This window comes from Phaseolus vulgaris, chromosome 11 (assembly GCF_000499845.2).
Source record: "Phaseolus vulgaris cultivar G19833 chromosome 11, P. vulgaris v2.0, whole genome shotgun sequence".
Lineage (NCBI taxonomy): Eukaryota > Viridiplantae > Streptophyta > Magnoliopsida > Fabales > Fabaceae > Phaseolus > Phaseolus vulgaris.
The window spans coordinates 4831277-4843654 of record NC_023749.2 but is presented as its reverse complement, the minus strand read 5'-3'; the positions used below and the strand labels follow the sequence as shown (position 1 = coordinate 4843654).

General features: G+C 32.2%; 1 protein-coding gene across 4 annotated transcripts; it reads right to left on the bottom strand.

Moving 5' to 3' along the window:
- Nucleotides 1-1414: 1414 nt before the first annotated feature.
- Nucleotides 1415-9485, bottom strand: LOC137814952 (ATPase family AAA domain-containing protein At1g05910). Of its 4 annotated transcripts, none has more exons than XM_068618120.1 (11): nucleotides 9318-9485; nucleotides 8399-8682; nucleotides 6406-6507; nucleotides 4493-6316; nucleotides 4215-4403; nucleotides 3923-4065; nucleotides 2885-3130; nucleotides 2587-2773; nucleotides 2380-2445; nucleotides 2043-2283; nucleotides 1415-1830 (listed from the first exon to the last, which is right to left on the bottom strand). In XM_068618120.1, the coding sequence occupies exons 2-11, from the start codon at nucleotides 8618-8620 to the stop codon at nucleotides 1469-1471; spliced, it is 3582 nt and encodes a 1193-aa protein (XP_068474221.1). In that variant the 5' UTR covers nucleotides 8621-8682; nucleotides 9318-9485; the 3' UTR covers nucleotides 1415-1468. The 4 variants fall into 4 exon arrangements, with proteins under 4 accessions (XP_068474221.1, XP_068474146.1, XP_068474069.1 ...); XM_068618045.1 differs by having other exon boundaries at nucleotides 1415-1833; nucleotides 8399-8629; nucleotides 9318-9477; XM_068617968.1 differs by having other exon boundaries at nucleotides 1415-1833; nucleotides 9318-9474.
- Between the last annotated feature and the right edge of the window lie 2893 nt (nucleotides 9486-12378).

Here is a 12378-nt window from a genome sequence, read left to right as displayed (position 1 = left end):
ATATTTCATATTTTTTTAGCACCTCCTAATTGTTCTTTTACTATGTAAGATTTGTTGTTCAAATAATATGAGTTTTTTTTGTGAGAAGTAAACAAAATAACAAAAAGGAGCAAGAAAATAAGCAATTAAAAAAAGACAAATTCTTCCTCACCTCTACCCCTTCACTTCCATATTAAATATAAAATGTTATTTTTAATTTTTTTAAATAGTTCTAAATGAAGTATAATTTCAAATTTTCAAATAATCTCATATTCCATACCTTCTTTTCATTTCAGTCCGCAGGACATCTGTTCTTCACTGCAGCCAGAACTCACTTTCATTGTTTGAGCATGAGAGAATTGACAAAAGATTCTTTGTATTCGATATTTTTTATTGTAAAGATAATTTTTTTTATTTGAATTTTGTACTTCATTTTATATCTGGTTAGTATTTTTTCTGAGTTTTGGGACTTCATAAAAAATAAAAAAATAAGAGAACTAAAATACAACCACTGTCAAAAACACCACAAAAACTTATCTTAATCACAAACTTTCATCATCAATCATCATAAACAACCATTATCATTGAAAATAAAGAAAATATTATATTTTCAACCGTACTTAGAATTAAAAATAAAGGTGGATTTAAGTTACGAAGATGAGGGGGAATTTACCTATAAAAAATAACGTACCTGACTCTTTTGTTTCTTTTCATGGAGAAAAAAAAGTCTATTAATCTGAAAGGAGATGTATTGTTTGAAGGAAACTTTTGCTCAGATGAAAAGGAAACTCTTATTGTTTTCACGTCATTTTTGTATCATATTTATAACGGTGAGATTTGGGAAGGAAACCAATTTGCACATGCCATTTCATTCTTTTATCCTTATAATGTCTCTATAAACTAAAACTTGGGATGATAAATTGACTGACCAAATGTTATATATATATATATATATATATATATATATATATATATATATATATATATTTATCATCGATTTTAATTTATAATTTTTTAACATGTATTTTTATATTACAATAAAATAAAAAATATTAAACCAATAGGTAGAATAAAATAAAATAATTTAAATTTTTATATTTTATGAAATAATTGTAATATGTTATAAATATATTTTCTTTTAATTTATAATGATTTTCTTCATTTTAATTTGACAGTTTTATTAATTTCAATCTATATTTTTATAAAGTATTTTAAAATTTAGTTCTATATCAATTTATAAACTTCTTTCATTTTATAACATTAACTAATCTTTTTTAAGATTTAGACCATAATGCTTAACATGCTGTTGGCATAAATATATAATCCTAATATCCTGTATATACGTTTGCGTTTGACAATTGTGGCTTTCAAGGAGATGGAGATGAAAGAAACTTATGTACTCAATCAAATGACACTAAATTAAAAAAATCCCGACTTTACAGTAAAATTCTTTCTTTTTAATCATTGAGAAAGAAGGAAATTACAGTAGTTAGAAATTTGCATCATCCTCCAAAAAATTCAACAAAAACTTCAAAACTGAAGACTTAAGATCCCCATTCACTCTTTTATTTTTGGTTTCAAACACGCCCTTCATAATTCTCGTGTAAAGCCTTTCAAGTTGTGGAATGCTGAAATTTTCACTACGCTTTACAAAACGTTCCTTGACAGACTCCACTTCTCTTGAAAATTCATCATCTAGCACTGTGACGTCCTCAGAACTGTTGCCATCAGCAGGGTCAGTTTCATGCATGTTTCCTTCCATTGACATACTTTCGAGGCTTTTAGCATCTGTGTCATCAGGTTGATGCTCCTGGAAGGACTTTGGCAGTACAGAATCTTGTGACTTGTCTTCTGCTATCAACCCAATTTGAATGAACATTAAAATCAGTATTTGAACTGAAGTTTACAGGTATATGAAAACAAGAGAACAAGAAACTAATTTGAAACCAAACAACACAGATAATATTTGTTTTATGTGCGTGAAAAGCAAGGACTTGAAGTTAGTATAGAGAATCCACAACTTCTAAAGATGCCTCCCTATTCACGACAATCATGCCTCATACCTGCATGCACTTCGGTGATCTTCTTGGTTCGCTTCAATGCCTCATAACTCTGATCCACGTTTACCGCTGGTTGGACATGACGAAGTCGAGCACTCATTCTAGTACCAATACCCACAACAGGAGAAGCAGGGAATGTAGAATCCTCTAGTTCATCAGACAACTGAACTGGGCCACCTTCGCTAGCAATCTTGTCACAATATGCTGCCAGTGCTGGATCCATCTGTGAGAGCATTCCATGCACCTGAAGAAGTCAGAAAAAAAAAAGAATAAGTTACGCAGGAGCACTTGCTTGACAGAAGTCAACATCAAGATGTAAAACTTGAGAAAGTTCATGCACCGCATCACGGAGCTCACAAGCTCTACTGACAATCCTAGCACCATTGTAGTCCTCTCCGTTGTAGGCCTGAGTTGCAGAAGAAGAACCAAACTTAAGACATGCTTTGAATAATAGTATTAGTGTATGAAGTGTTTTCAATATATTTAGCCCAATGCCCAACTGCCCCCCACCCACACAAAAAAAAAGCCTTTAAGGCCAAATACGTGCCTTTGCATTGGATACAATAAGATTGATATCCTGCATGAATGCAGCACATGTAATATATTGGCCATTATCAACATGCTGCAAGATGGTAGCCATGTCCATTGGGTTCTGTATAATTGACCGATAATTTGGTGCATCTTCGTCGGACACTGGACAATGGAAGGCATTAAATCTTTTGTCATACAGTATCCTGTAATAGGGACAAAAATATATACATATTGAGAGGATCCATACAGTTAATTAAAGGCATTAATTAATCATACGAAACCAACAACTGTACATAAAGTATAGGTTGACATACCGGTTGCAAATATCTCTAAGGCACATTCGTAACCTACGGAGTGCATGTTGCTCAGCTTCCACCTTTGCTTTTAGCTCAGATACTTTTGGACCACTAGCCAATTTTGGCGCCTTAGGAAGTTCAGGGAGGTATCCTGTATCTTGTGACTTCTTGTTGATTCCCTCCAACAATATTGACATAGCAGCTTCTATCAAAAGATTGAAAAACAAAGTCCTATCTTTGGCACATGGCATATTCACTTCATAACTGTTCCAAAGAGAAAGAGGGTGAATGGAGGCATGGAGAGTATTTTCAGATTCAAAGAAAAAAATATTATTCAAAATTTTCAACCTTAGCATTTGAACAAACCTACAGTTATTCAACTAGTTGTGGGAAAACTAACTACAAAGACTTCGATAAGGAAATACGGCACTGAATACTGGCGGTAAATGTTATACTACCTCCCTTCTAATTATTAAGCAACCTAAATCCGAATTCAAACAAACTAAGGAAATCAGTTAAATGGATTAAAATTTCCAAATCCCTTAATATTCTTATTAAAATGCCTTTGTTGTAAAGTTAACTAAAGTTAAAATATTTTAGGAAAAATATCATTAAATGAAGTAGAACTTAGAAGTAATACAAATTTGCTTATTTTTGTTGCTTATAAATGAGACTTGTAGTAATTGCAATGCTGATATTTCTACCCACTTAATCATGAATCTCTGAAATACATTAGATTAATAGAAGTGATACATAAAAATTAAGGTGATGAATACTTCTAACTCTTTTTTTCCTTTGTAATTTTTAGACATGTTACAAACAACAAACTTTGATATAGAAAAGATTCAGAAAACACTAGTTCTACATCAAAAAGCTTTAAGATACATCTCTCATAAAAAGTGCAAGTCTGATTGAATTCCAAGACTAATTTTCCCCATACAAAACCATCCATTTATAATGATATAATTGCATACATAGTACTGGTATAAAGAAAAAAGCCACTTTCTTTGCCTTGGAACTAAAAAAAAAACTTGCAGTAAATTATATCATGCATACATTGTGCGCTGAGGGAAAACTGAAGTAGGCACTTCCTCAAGTTCAGCAAGTGCAACTGATGATGTACCAAGCAGTAAGATAGGCAGATCAGATGGTAATTCTTCCAGCAAAGTCAGGAGGACAGCCCTGAGCTGCTCATGAGACTGCAGGATAATTTAAAACAATCATGCTCAGATCATATTAAAAACAGTAATTTAATATAAGCAAACCTGACAGAAATGAAACGCAAATTTGGGGCATTCAAATAAGTTCATTTAGCATATATAATTAAAGGTAACCAAGATATACTCACAGTTTCCCACCAAACATCAAACTGTGGTAAATAGAGAATCGATGGTGTTGTTCTTCTAGCTTCACTAAATATATGTACTAATGCCTCTTCTGGTGTCTTTGCACTGGGATCTGACAGAAGAGATGGGAGTCCTAATGAATGTACAGGAAACTTTTCCAGCTCATGTAAAACCGCAGGGCCAAGATGATCCTGTTAAACTAGAGCAGTAAGTATATTCAATATTAAGTTGCTGTAATGAATAATTTTTCAATAATAATAGAAGGTTCCAAGATAATTACCAGCCCTGTACCTTCACCACCACAAAGTAGAAGCCTAGGTCGATACACAAGTGGAATTGCAGACCCGTAGGAAAGCATTGAAAGTTTAGTCAACTCTGATGCAATAGAAGCTGGAGGGAAAATATCAGATATAACACTCATAGCTTTCTCTAAATGTCGCTGGAGACATGGTTGAACTACTAGAGACAATGGCCTAGAGTGCACAATGGCTCCCCTATGAGCAGCAGGAGTAATAGTAGACATCGCTTCAATAAAATGAGTCTTTTCTACCTTGACAGAATCAACATCTATAACAAATTTGTCATCACTTGTATAAACTTGTGGATACTTTTGACGAAATGCATGGATGGCAGCTTCAGTACAAAGTGCTTTCAGATCAGCACCACAGTAACCTACACAACTAGCTGCAAGTTCCTTTTTCAGCTCATTTGGAGGAGGATCCTTCCACTTACGAGTATGAATGTCTAATATCTCAGCACGTGCCTCACAACCAGGTAAGGAAAAAGTAAACTCACGATCAAATCTGCCAGGGCGTCGTAAAGCTCCATCAATAGCATCAATCCTGTTGGTAGCACCAATTAAAACAACTTGCCCACGAGAGTCAAGACCATCCATCAAAGCAAGCAAAGTGGACACAATTGAATTGTGAATTTGTTCTTGCTTGCTAGACCTCACAGGCGCAAGTCCATCTATTTCATCAAAGAAGATAATAGATGGTTGATTCCTTTGTGCTTCCTCAAAGAGTAGTTTCAATTGTCTTTCAGCCTCACCAACCCACTTGCTTAGCACATCTGCTCCTTTGCGCATGTAAAAGCTAACCTTTTGGCCAGCTTTTGAAGCAGCACAAGCCAAAGCCCTTGCAATTAATGTTTTCCCTGTGCCAGGGGGCCCACACAACAACACCCCCCTAGGTGGAGTTATGTGATAACTTGCAAAAAAATCTGGATATAATAATGGAAAGAAAACCATTTCCTTTAGAGCATCAATGTATTCAGACAGCCCACCTATATCTTCAAAACTAACACTATCATCAACCTGTAAGGGTTGGATATCTGCCCCACCCTTAGAGCTTGGTCCAGCAGTTTGAATCCCTGATGTAAGAGTAGCCAAAGCATCACCCTGATGACCCCAACCTGATGAAGCAAGATTTAATCCGAAAGCTGTTGTTCCATGCATGTCTAGGCCTCCAAAAAGCCAAGGTGGACCAGATCTGTTACCACCTCGCCCCCATGAAATAGCTGGGCCTTGGTCCAGCTCATCCACAAGAAGTGAGTCATCAGAATCTTCAGGCCTTGCTAAACGATGACGCTTATGAACTCGTGATCCACCTTTCCTTACATCCCTGCTGACCTTAGTTCCCATACCTTGATGTAACACTCTACGAGGAGACCTAGGCCGAGCCTTTCTTTCCTCCATAGAGAACCTCCGGACATCTGAACGATTCCGAAGATCATAGCGCCTTCTTCCATCCTGCTCTTCTTCACCCTCTTCATCATCACCATCTTCATCACCTTCATCCTCACCTTCATCTTCACCCTCAACGTCCCCCTCAATCTCATTTTGGCCATCATCTGCATCATTGTCCTCGACATCATTTCCATTTTCTGTTTCATCTTGATCAACCTTTTCCTCTGAAAGGTCTTGCTCGTCATCTGATTCAGAAATTAATCGTTCTATCACAGCACCCTTTGAACGACGAGGCCGTAAACCTTCACGTCGAGGTGTTGGTTTAGTCTCTGCTGCTCTTTTGCGCTTGGAAGACATCAATCCATCCTGTTTGACTCTATTTTTAATCCGGTTTCTCAACAACGGATATGCAGGTCTCTGGAACATAGCCACATACCTTCAGCCCAAATTATAGCAAATTCAAGTTTATCACACAAAATTTTATATTCAATGCTATAAAACCTCACCATTAAGTCTTCATCTTCAGCTCCAGAGCTGTCTGTAAAATCTTCAAGATTTACATTAAGCCTTCTCTTCCTTGTTGAACGTCGAAGGTTGGCAGAGCCAGACTAAGAGAAGTACAGATAAAACAACCAGAGGATTTAGATACATCCCATCTAATACTGATGAATTATAATAAGCATCTAATCAAATTCAGAGAATGACATGATTCAGAGCAATAGGTGGAATAAAATACAGAGTCCAATATTAGAAAAACAATAAAATCCATCACTACCTACTAAGTTCACACCCTTCAGTCCTTTTTAATGACACCCATTCATAAAAAACAATCAATTGCGTTTGTCAAAAATATCTCAAAAGAAGCCAAAACAAAGAAACAGGGAGAAAAGCGGAGACCAGAGATTGATGAAGTTAAGGTATCTGATTATTCATCAATCAAACTTGGTTGCTAAAGTTGAGCATTTGTTAAGGTTATCAGTGAAGACAACAGAGGATTGGAAGAAACTATTATGTCTAGAATTTTATACATAAATAATTAGTAATTTAGTGCTTGGATGCTATGACCAATTGTTGGTATCACACTTGTTATGTTTGAGTAGTTCTATATTAAAATGGACAGTTCAGAGCAGTTATTTCTATAAGTACAACTAGTCTGCAGTAAACTTAAAAATATGATGCAGGAATTTTAGACAAAGCTATTGCTGGGTTCTCTCGGCCCCATGCTAAATTTTGCTAATAATAGGCCACAAAGGAGTACGAAGTCAGAACCAACACGTTTCCAGTACATTTAAGAGGTAAACCTTTTTGAAAAAAATAGTATACAAATACAACTAATTAATAGTGTCTACTCTGAGCAAACAAATGTTTGTGTGTTTGGATATAATTCTTTTAAAAAAAACAAACAGGGACGAACAAAGACACAACACCATCCTAAAATAAGTGCTAAGAAGGAAATTATTGATACAATTGTCTAAAGCCTTATCTTAATTTCATGAGAGGAGAAAAGATAGTAATTTGTCCTTAAATTCTAAAAACACAACATAAACATCAAGAGAATGAGCCTTATGAAGCATTGGTACATATACACACACATCAGTATACAAACCATTTGTGCTAATTATATCAAATTCCATCGTCCACAAAAAAGTCTTGACATTTAGATAGAGGACCTTTGAAAGAGAGAGACAGACAGAGAAACATTTCAAACTAGAGGACGATAAATCAACTAAACAGAATGAGGATTTACATAGAAAAGATGCAGTTGGATTCAAAGATCACAGTCAAGTAAAAAATAACAATGGAAAGCACAAAGCAGTATTATGATAAAGCAACTTTATCAGCTCCTCCATGATTCTATCATTAGGGTTTCCAAAAAATCAGGGAAGACAAGTTTTAAGAAACATTGAAACCTGGTATGGTGAAAAACAGAAACTGGATGCAAAATTCTAAGCCATGAAGAGGTAATATAATAGAACCTTGCTTCAAGATATTGATACTTCTTTCAGAGTTGGGTCAATCAACTTTAAATCTTTTATTAAAAAAATTAAATTGACAAAAGGAAAATAAATACTTAAGAAAAGGTGAAAAATAACAATAAAATAGCAAATGCCATTAGGGGTTGTTTGGCATTTTCTGCTTTCACTGTTAATAAGAGATATGCAATCTAGTTTTCCTTTTGTTTCTTTTCTAAAGTTCATACAGGAAATAATATAAGCAGTTTTTTATTGTTTATTATTTTCACTATTTCCCAATATAAACTTTTAGAAACAGGAAACAAAGAGATGAGAGAAAATGTTTTCTCAATTCTCAAACCAAACAACTATGATAATTTCATAGATATGTTCATATTTCCACGTACTGAGTTAGAAGGGGCAGGAGAATTTTATTGACCGTATCATGACAATTTGAGTGATACAAAACCTATGCAATTTAAACAATAAAAAGCCATCCCCATTAGGAATTTTGCTTCTGTAACTTATTTGGTATACAGACACTTACATTAGTATTAGAATCTTGTGACTTCCGAATTCCTGGACGCAACATTTTGGCAATCTGAGAAGCTGCAGTCCTTGTCTTGTTCTTGTTTTTCCTAGTGCGCCTAAGATTTTGGTTGTAAAACAAGTATGGTCGGCCATAAATGTTTGGCCTCGTCTTGATCCTGTCACTTGAGCGCACTTGTCTCGAATCAGGGCCATCTTGGCCTGACCGTTTGGGATACATGAAGCAATGCTAAATTTTACAAATAAAAATTCACATAATCAGCATATCTCAGCCAGCAACACCTGCAGAAATCAGCAAAATCTACAGCACTTAAATTTTTTTTTTTCAAAGAGACAGATGTACAAACATCTCATACCAAGATAATTATAACTAGAAGATTTCACCACAGCTTCATATCAAATCCTTTTCCAATTACATGCATAAAAATTTAAATACTTGTTTAAGAATCATAATATTAACATTGTTATGTGAGACTTTGAGAAGTCTAGAATATGTTGAAGATGCAAAAAAACCACCCAAAGAAATTAAAACGTTCAAAATGATTTTTTTACATCAATAGACAAAGTTAGTCAACATAGTAGTTAAGACAGGAAATTTGCACCTAAAGTCAGAAACACCATTTTCAAAATGAGATGCAAAGGGTCAACATGTTTATAAGCTTCAGGTCCTAACCTGCAATTCTCAAACTAACCTCGAAATAAACACAGCATTTATTGTTAAAAATACAAAGAAACATACAAAATAATAAATAAAAGGAAAAAAACATTGCATCAAACAAACAAGAAGAACCCAGATAACCCAAAATCCACGAAAAAAAAAATCAGTGAAGTTGAGTGTAAAGAACTCGAGTGAGGAGAGTGTAGTAAGGATTAGACACAGAATAAAAGTGAATATCAGAGAAGAATCAAGGGCACACCTGATCGCAGGGAATAAATGTAATAGGTTAGGGTTTAGACGAAGGTTGCAGAAGCATGAAAAGCATAACTTAGAGTTTCAGAGTCAAAAACCCTTTCTCCCTGTTCCTCCTCTTTCTCTATTGTGTGTATTTTTCTGTCCTCTCTCCATTCGCACTTAGCTCCAAACCAAACGCCAAGTATTTGTTTACTGTAAAACCAGATCCGGGTTGATCCGTTGCAAATGACCCGCCCAGTAATTGGGCTGCTCCAGAAGAAAAATGTAGGGGTGCAGGAAGAAAAATGTAGAAGTGCAGGAAGAAACTACCAAACCGGTATTTATAATTGGGCCGCTCCAGAAGAAAAAAGTCCAAACATTTTCTTAAACATATGAACTTTCACAATTACTTTATGGACCTTATCAAATTTGAACCTTTCCTTTTCGAGAACTTTTTTTAGAATATATATTTTTTATTTTGAAATTGATTTTACGAAACGATATTTTAATTTTTGAATTTTTATTTCTGAAACACAATAACCTATGTATTTTTTCTAATTTCAGATTTTCATTCTCAGAATCAAAGAATTCTTTTTGAAACTTACATATTTAATGAAGGACAACCTAAAAAAATGTAGGGTGCACCAATCAACCCAAAAGATGATAATTTACTAATTTTATTATTATTTAATGTATTAAATAACAAATTAAAAAATATTAAAAAAAATAATTATCTTAAAAATGTGACATTATACTGAAGCAACTTATGAATTTTTTGAAAAATAAAATAAAACTTTCCGACATAATACGAGGATAGACTGTTTTGGTTATTCATTTATTAGTTATGAATATATTGTTCAACTTGTTCTTAATTATATACACAAAATCATTTTAATGGAAATAATCTATTTTTTTTGCTGTAAAATAAATTTTATAAACGCATTTTTTTATATCATTAAAATATTTCAAAAAAACTTTAAAATAGTTTTCTTAAGCAAATAATAACTGATTGTTGAATAAATCATTATTATTTTTGTTCTTAAGGATTTGTTTGGATTACGGAGAGAGGATGTGTGAGGATTTGAGGGAGTGGATGTGTGAGAAAAGTGTGAAGAAAGTGGAGGTGTTTTGATTGGAATATGTTAGGTTGGATGTTTGAAGAAAGTTTATAGGAGTTTGTGAGTGATGTGATGGTTGTGAGAGAATTTTAATTTTTTTAAAAGTGTGAAATCTTACTTTAAATTAAAAACCTTGTAGTAATGAAAAATAAAAAATACTAAACAAAATATAACCTAATTAACAATAGAAAAAAAAATCATAATAAATAAATTATAACTCATAAACATAATAACTATACATAGAAATACATTAATATAAAAACAACAACAAATTAAATAGAAAACTTCAACAAATTTCTTTAAATATTAAACATATACTATAAAATTAGAAAATAAATCACATTTTATATAAATAGAAAGTTACTATTTTTTAATATTAAAAAACCTCACAATAAAGCAATATAAAAAATACTACAGCAAAATATACCTTAATTAACCATAAAAAGGAATTTCATAAAAACTTATAATAAAAAATAAGGATAAAATAAAATAAAAAATGTTTAGTATTGGTGATGCCCATGATACAACCCAGTTAATATTTTCAATGTTAATTATATACAGTATATTATTTTCTTTAAACAAAACTAAATCCAATCACATTTAATAAAATATCTAATTAGAACTTGAAAAATAGGTATAATCTGATTTTACTCTAATAACTAATATATAAATGGAAGATTTTATTTAACTATGTTTTTTTACACTGGTTTATCATTATTTATATAACTTATATTTTATAAAATATTAAACAAACTTGAAACTTTCTTAAAATTTATGATGATTTGTTTATTTATTTTAAATATTGCATATATATATATATATTAAACATTGTACAATAAAAAAAATTAAATACTAATACATTCTAATGAAGCACTGTGACACATTTAAATGAAGGTAAAGTTGGAAATAAGAGATGCTCTCATAACTTTCCTTTTTTTTTATCGGCAATAATTAATAAATAAAATAGAACCACTTCAGGAGTGGTTCAATCCTTATACATATAACGTTATTCCAGTTCCAGCTACTAACTTCTAAAAACCAACCCAACTCTTCTTACCCTTACAAAACCAAGCAAAAAACCTCAAGAAACTAACCTCGTACATTTCTTCATTTTGAGAGGAGAGGATATTTACTGTTCACAGGTATATCCTCTCCCTCTCTTCCCCACACAACTATAGATCCAAATAGTTGATATCCCCTTACTTATTTGTCTGTGAGCAGTACATCCATAAAAGCAAACAGGGGTAAATGCACACCATCACGATTCTATATTATTGAGTTTATTTCTTTTAACTTATTAAACTTAATTCACTATATTTTATAACAATTTTTATATATATATATATATATATATATATATATATATATTATTTTTTTAAAATGATTTATAAAAGTTAAATAGTATATAGTTATTAAATTAGTATAATAAATTTAAAAATTGTCACAGTTTATCTTAAAAAAATTACTTAACACTTACATATATTACTTAATACAAAATTTGTTTATAAATATTCAAAATTAAAGATATTATGATTACTTTATTTTTTAAATAAATTTATAATTACAAAATAAATTAAAATATATTGAAATTATAGATTATAAAATAATTGTGATAGATAAAACTAAATAGCAACAGCAGGTAAAAGTAAATATAAATCAACATGACACACTATTGTCTTCTCCCATTACAATAATACTTCTAGTAAGGATTTGAGTTTAGGAGAAAAGGGTGTCCCAATATAAAACCTCTCGTCTTTACATTTTTTATACAAATTATTAATATGCAAGCAAAATAAATTGGTCCAAGATTTGTTAACTTACAGGACTAAGACCTAGAAGGATCAGTTTACTAACCTTTAAAATTAAGGCGAAAAGAATCATAATTATATTAAAATATTATTCCTCAGAAAAATCCTAGAATTTGATAATTCATCATACACTGAATGGATAAAAATAGTGAAAACAGTG

Excerpts from the sequence above, each read along its gene's own strand:
- LOC137814952 (XM_068618045.1), bottom strand. The coding sequence starts at position 8,620 with ATGTATCCCAAACGGTCAGGCCAAGATGGCCCTGATTCGAGACAAGTG. Across the intron at positions 4,404-4,492 it reads GTGGTGAAGGTACAGGGCTG|GATCATCTTGGCCCTGCGGT; the intron begins GTAATTATCTTG and ends CTAGTTTAACAG. Across the intron at positions 2,446-2,586 it reads TTATTGTATCCAATGCAAAG|GCCTACAACGGAGAGGACTA; the intron begins GCACGTATTTGG and ends TCTGCAACTCAG.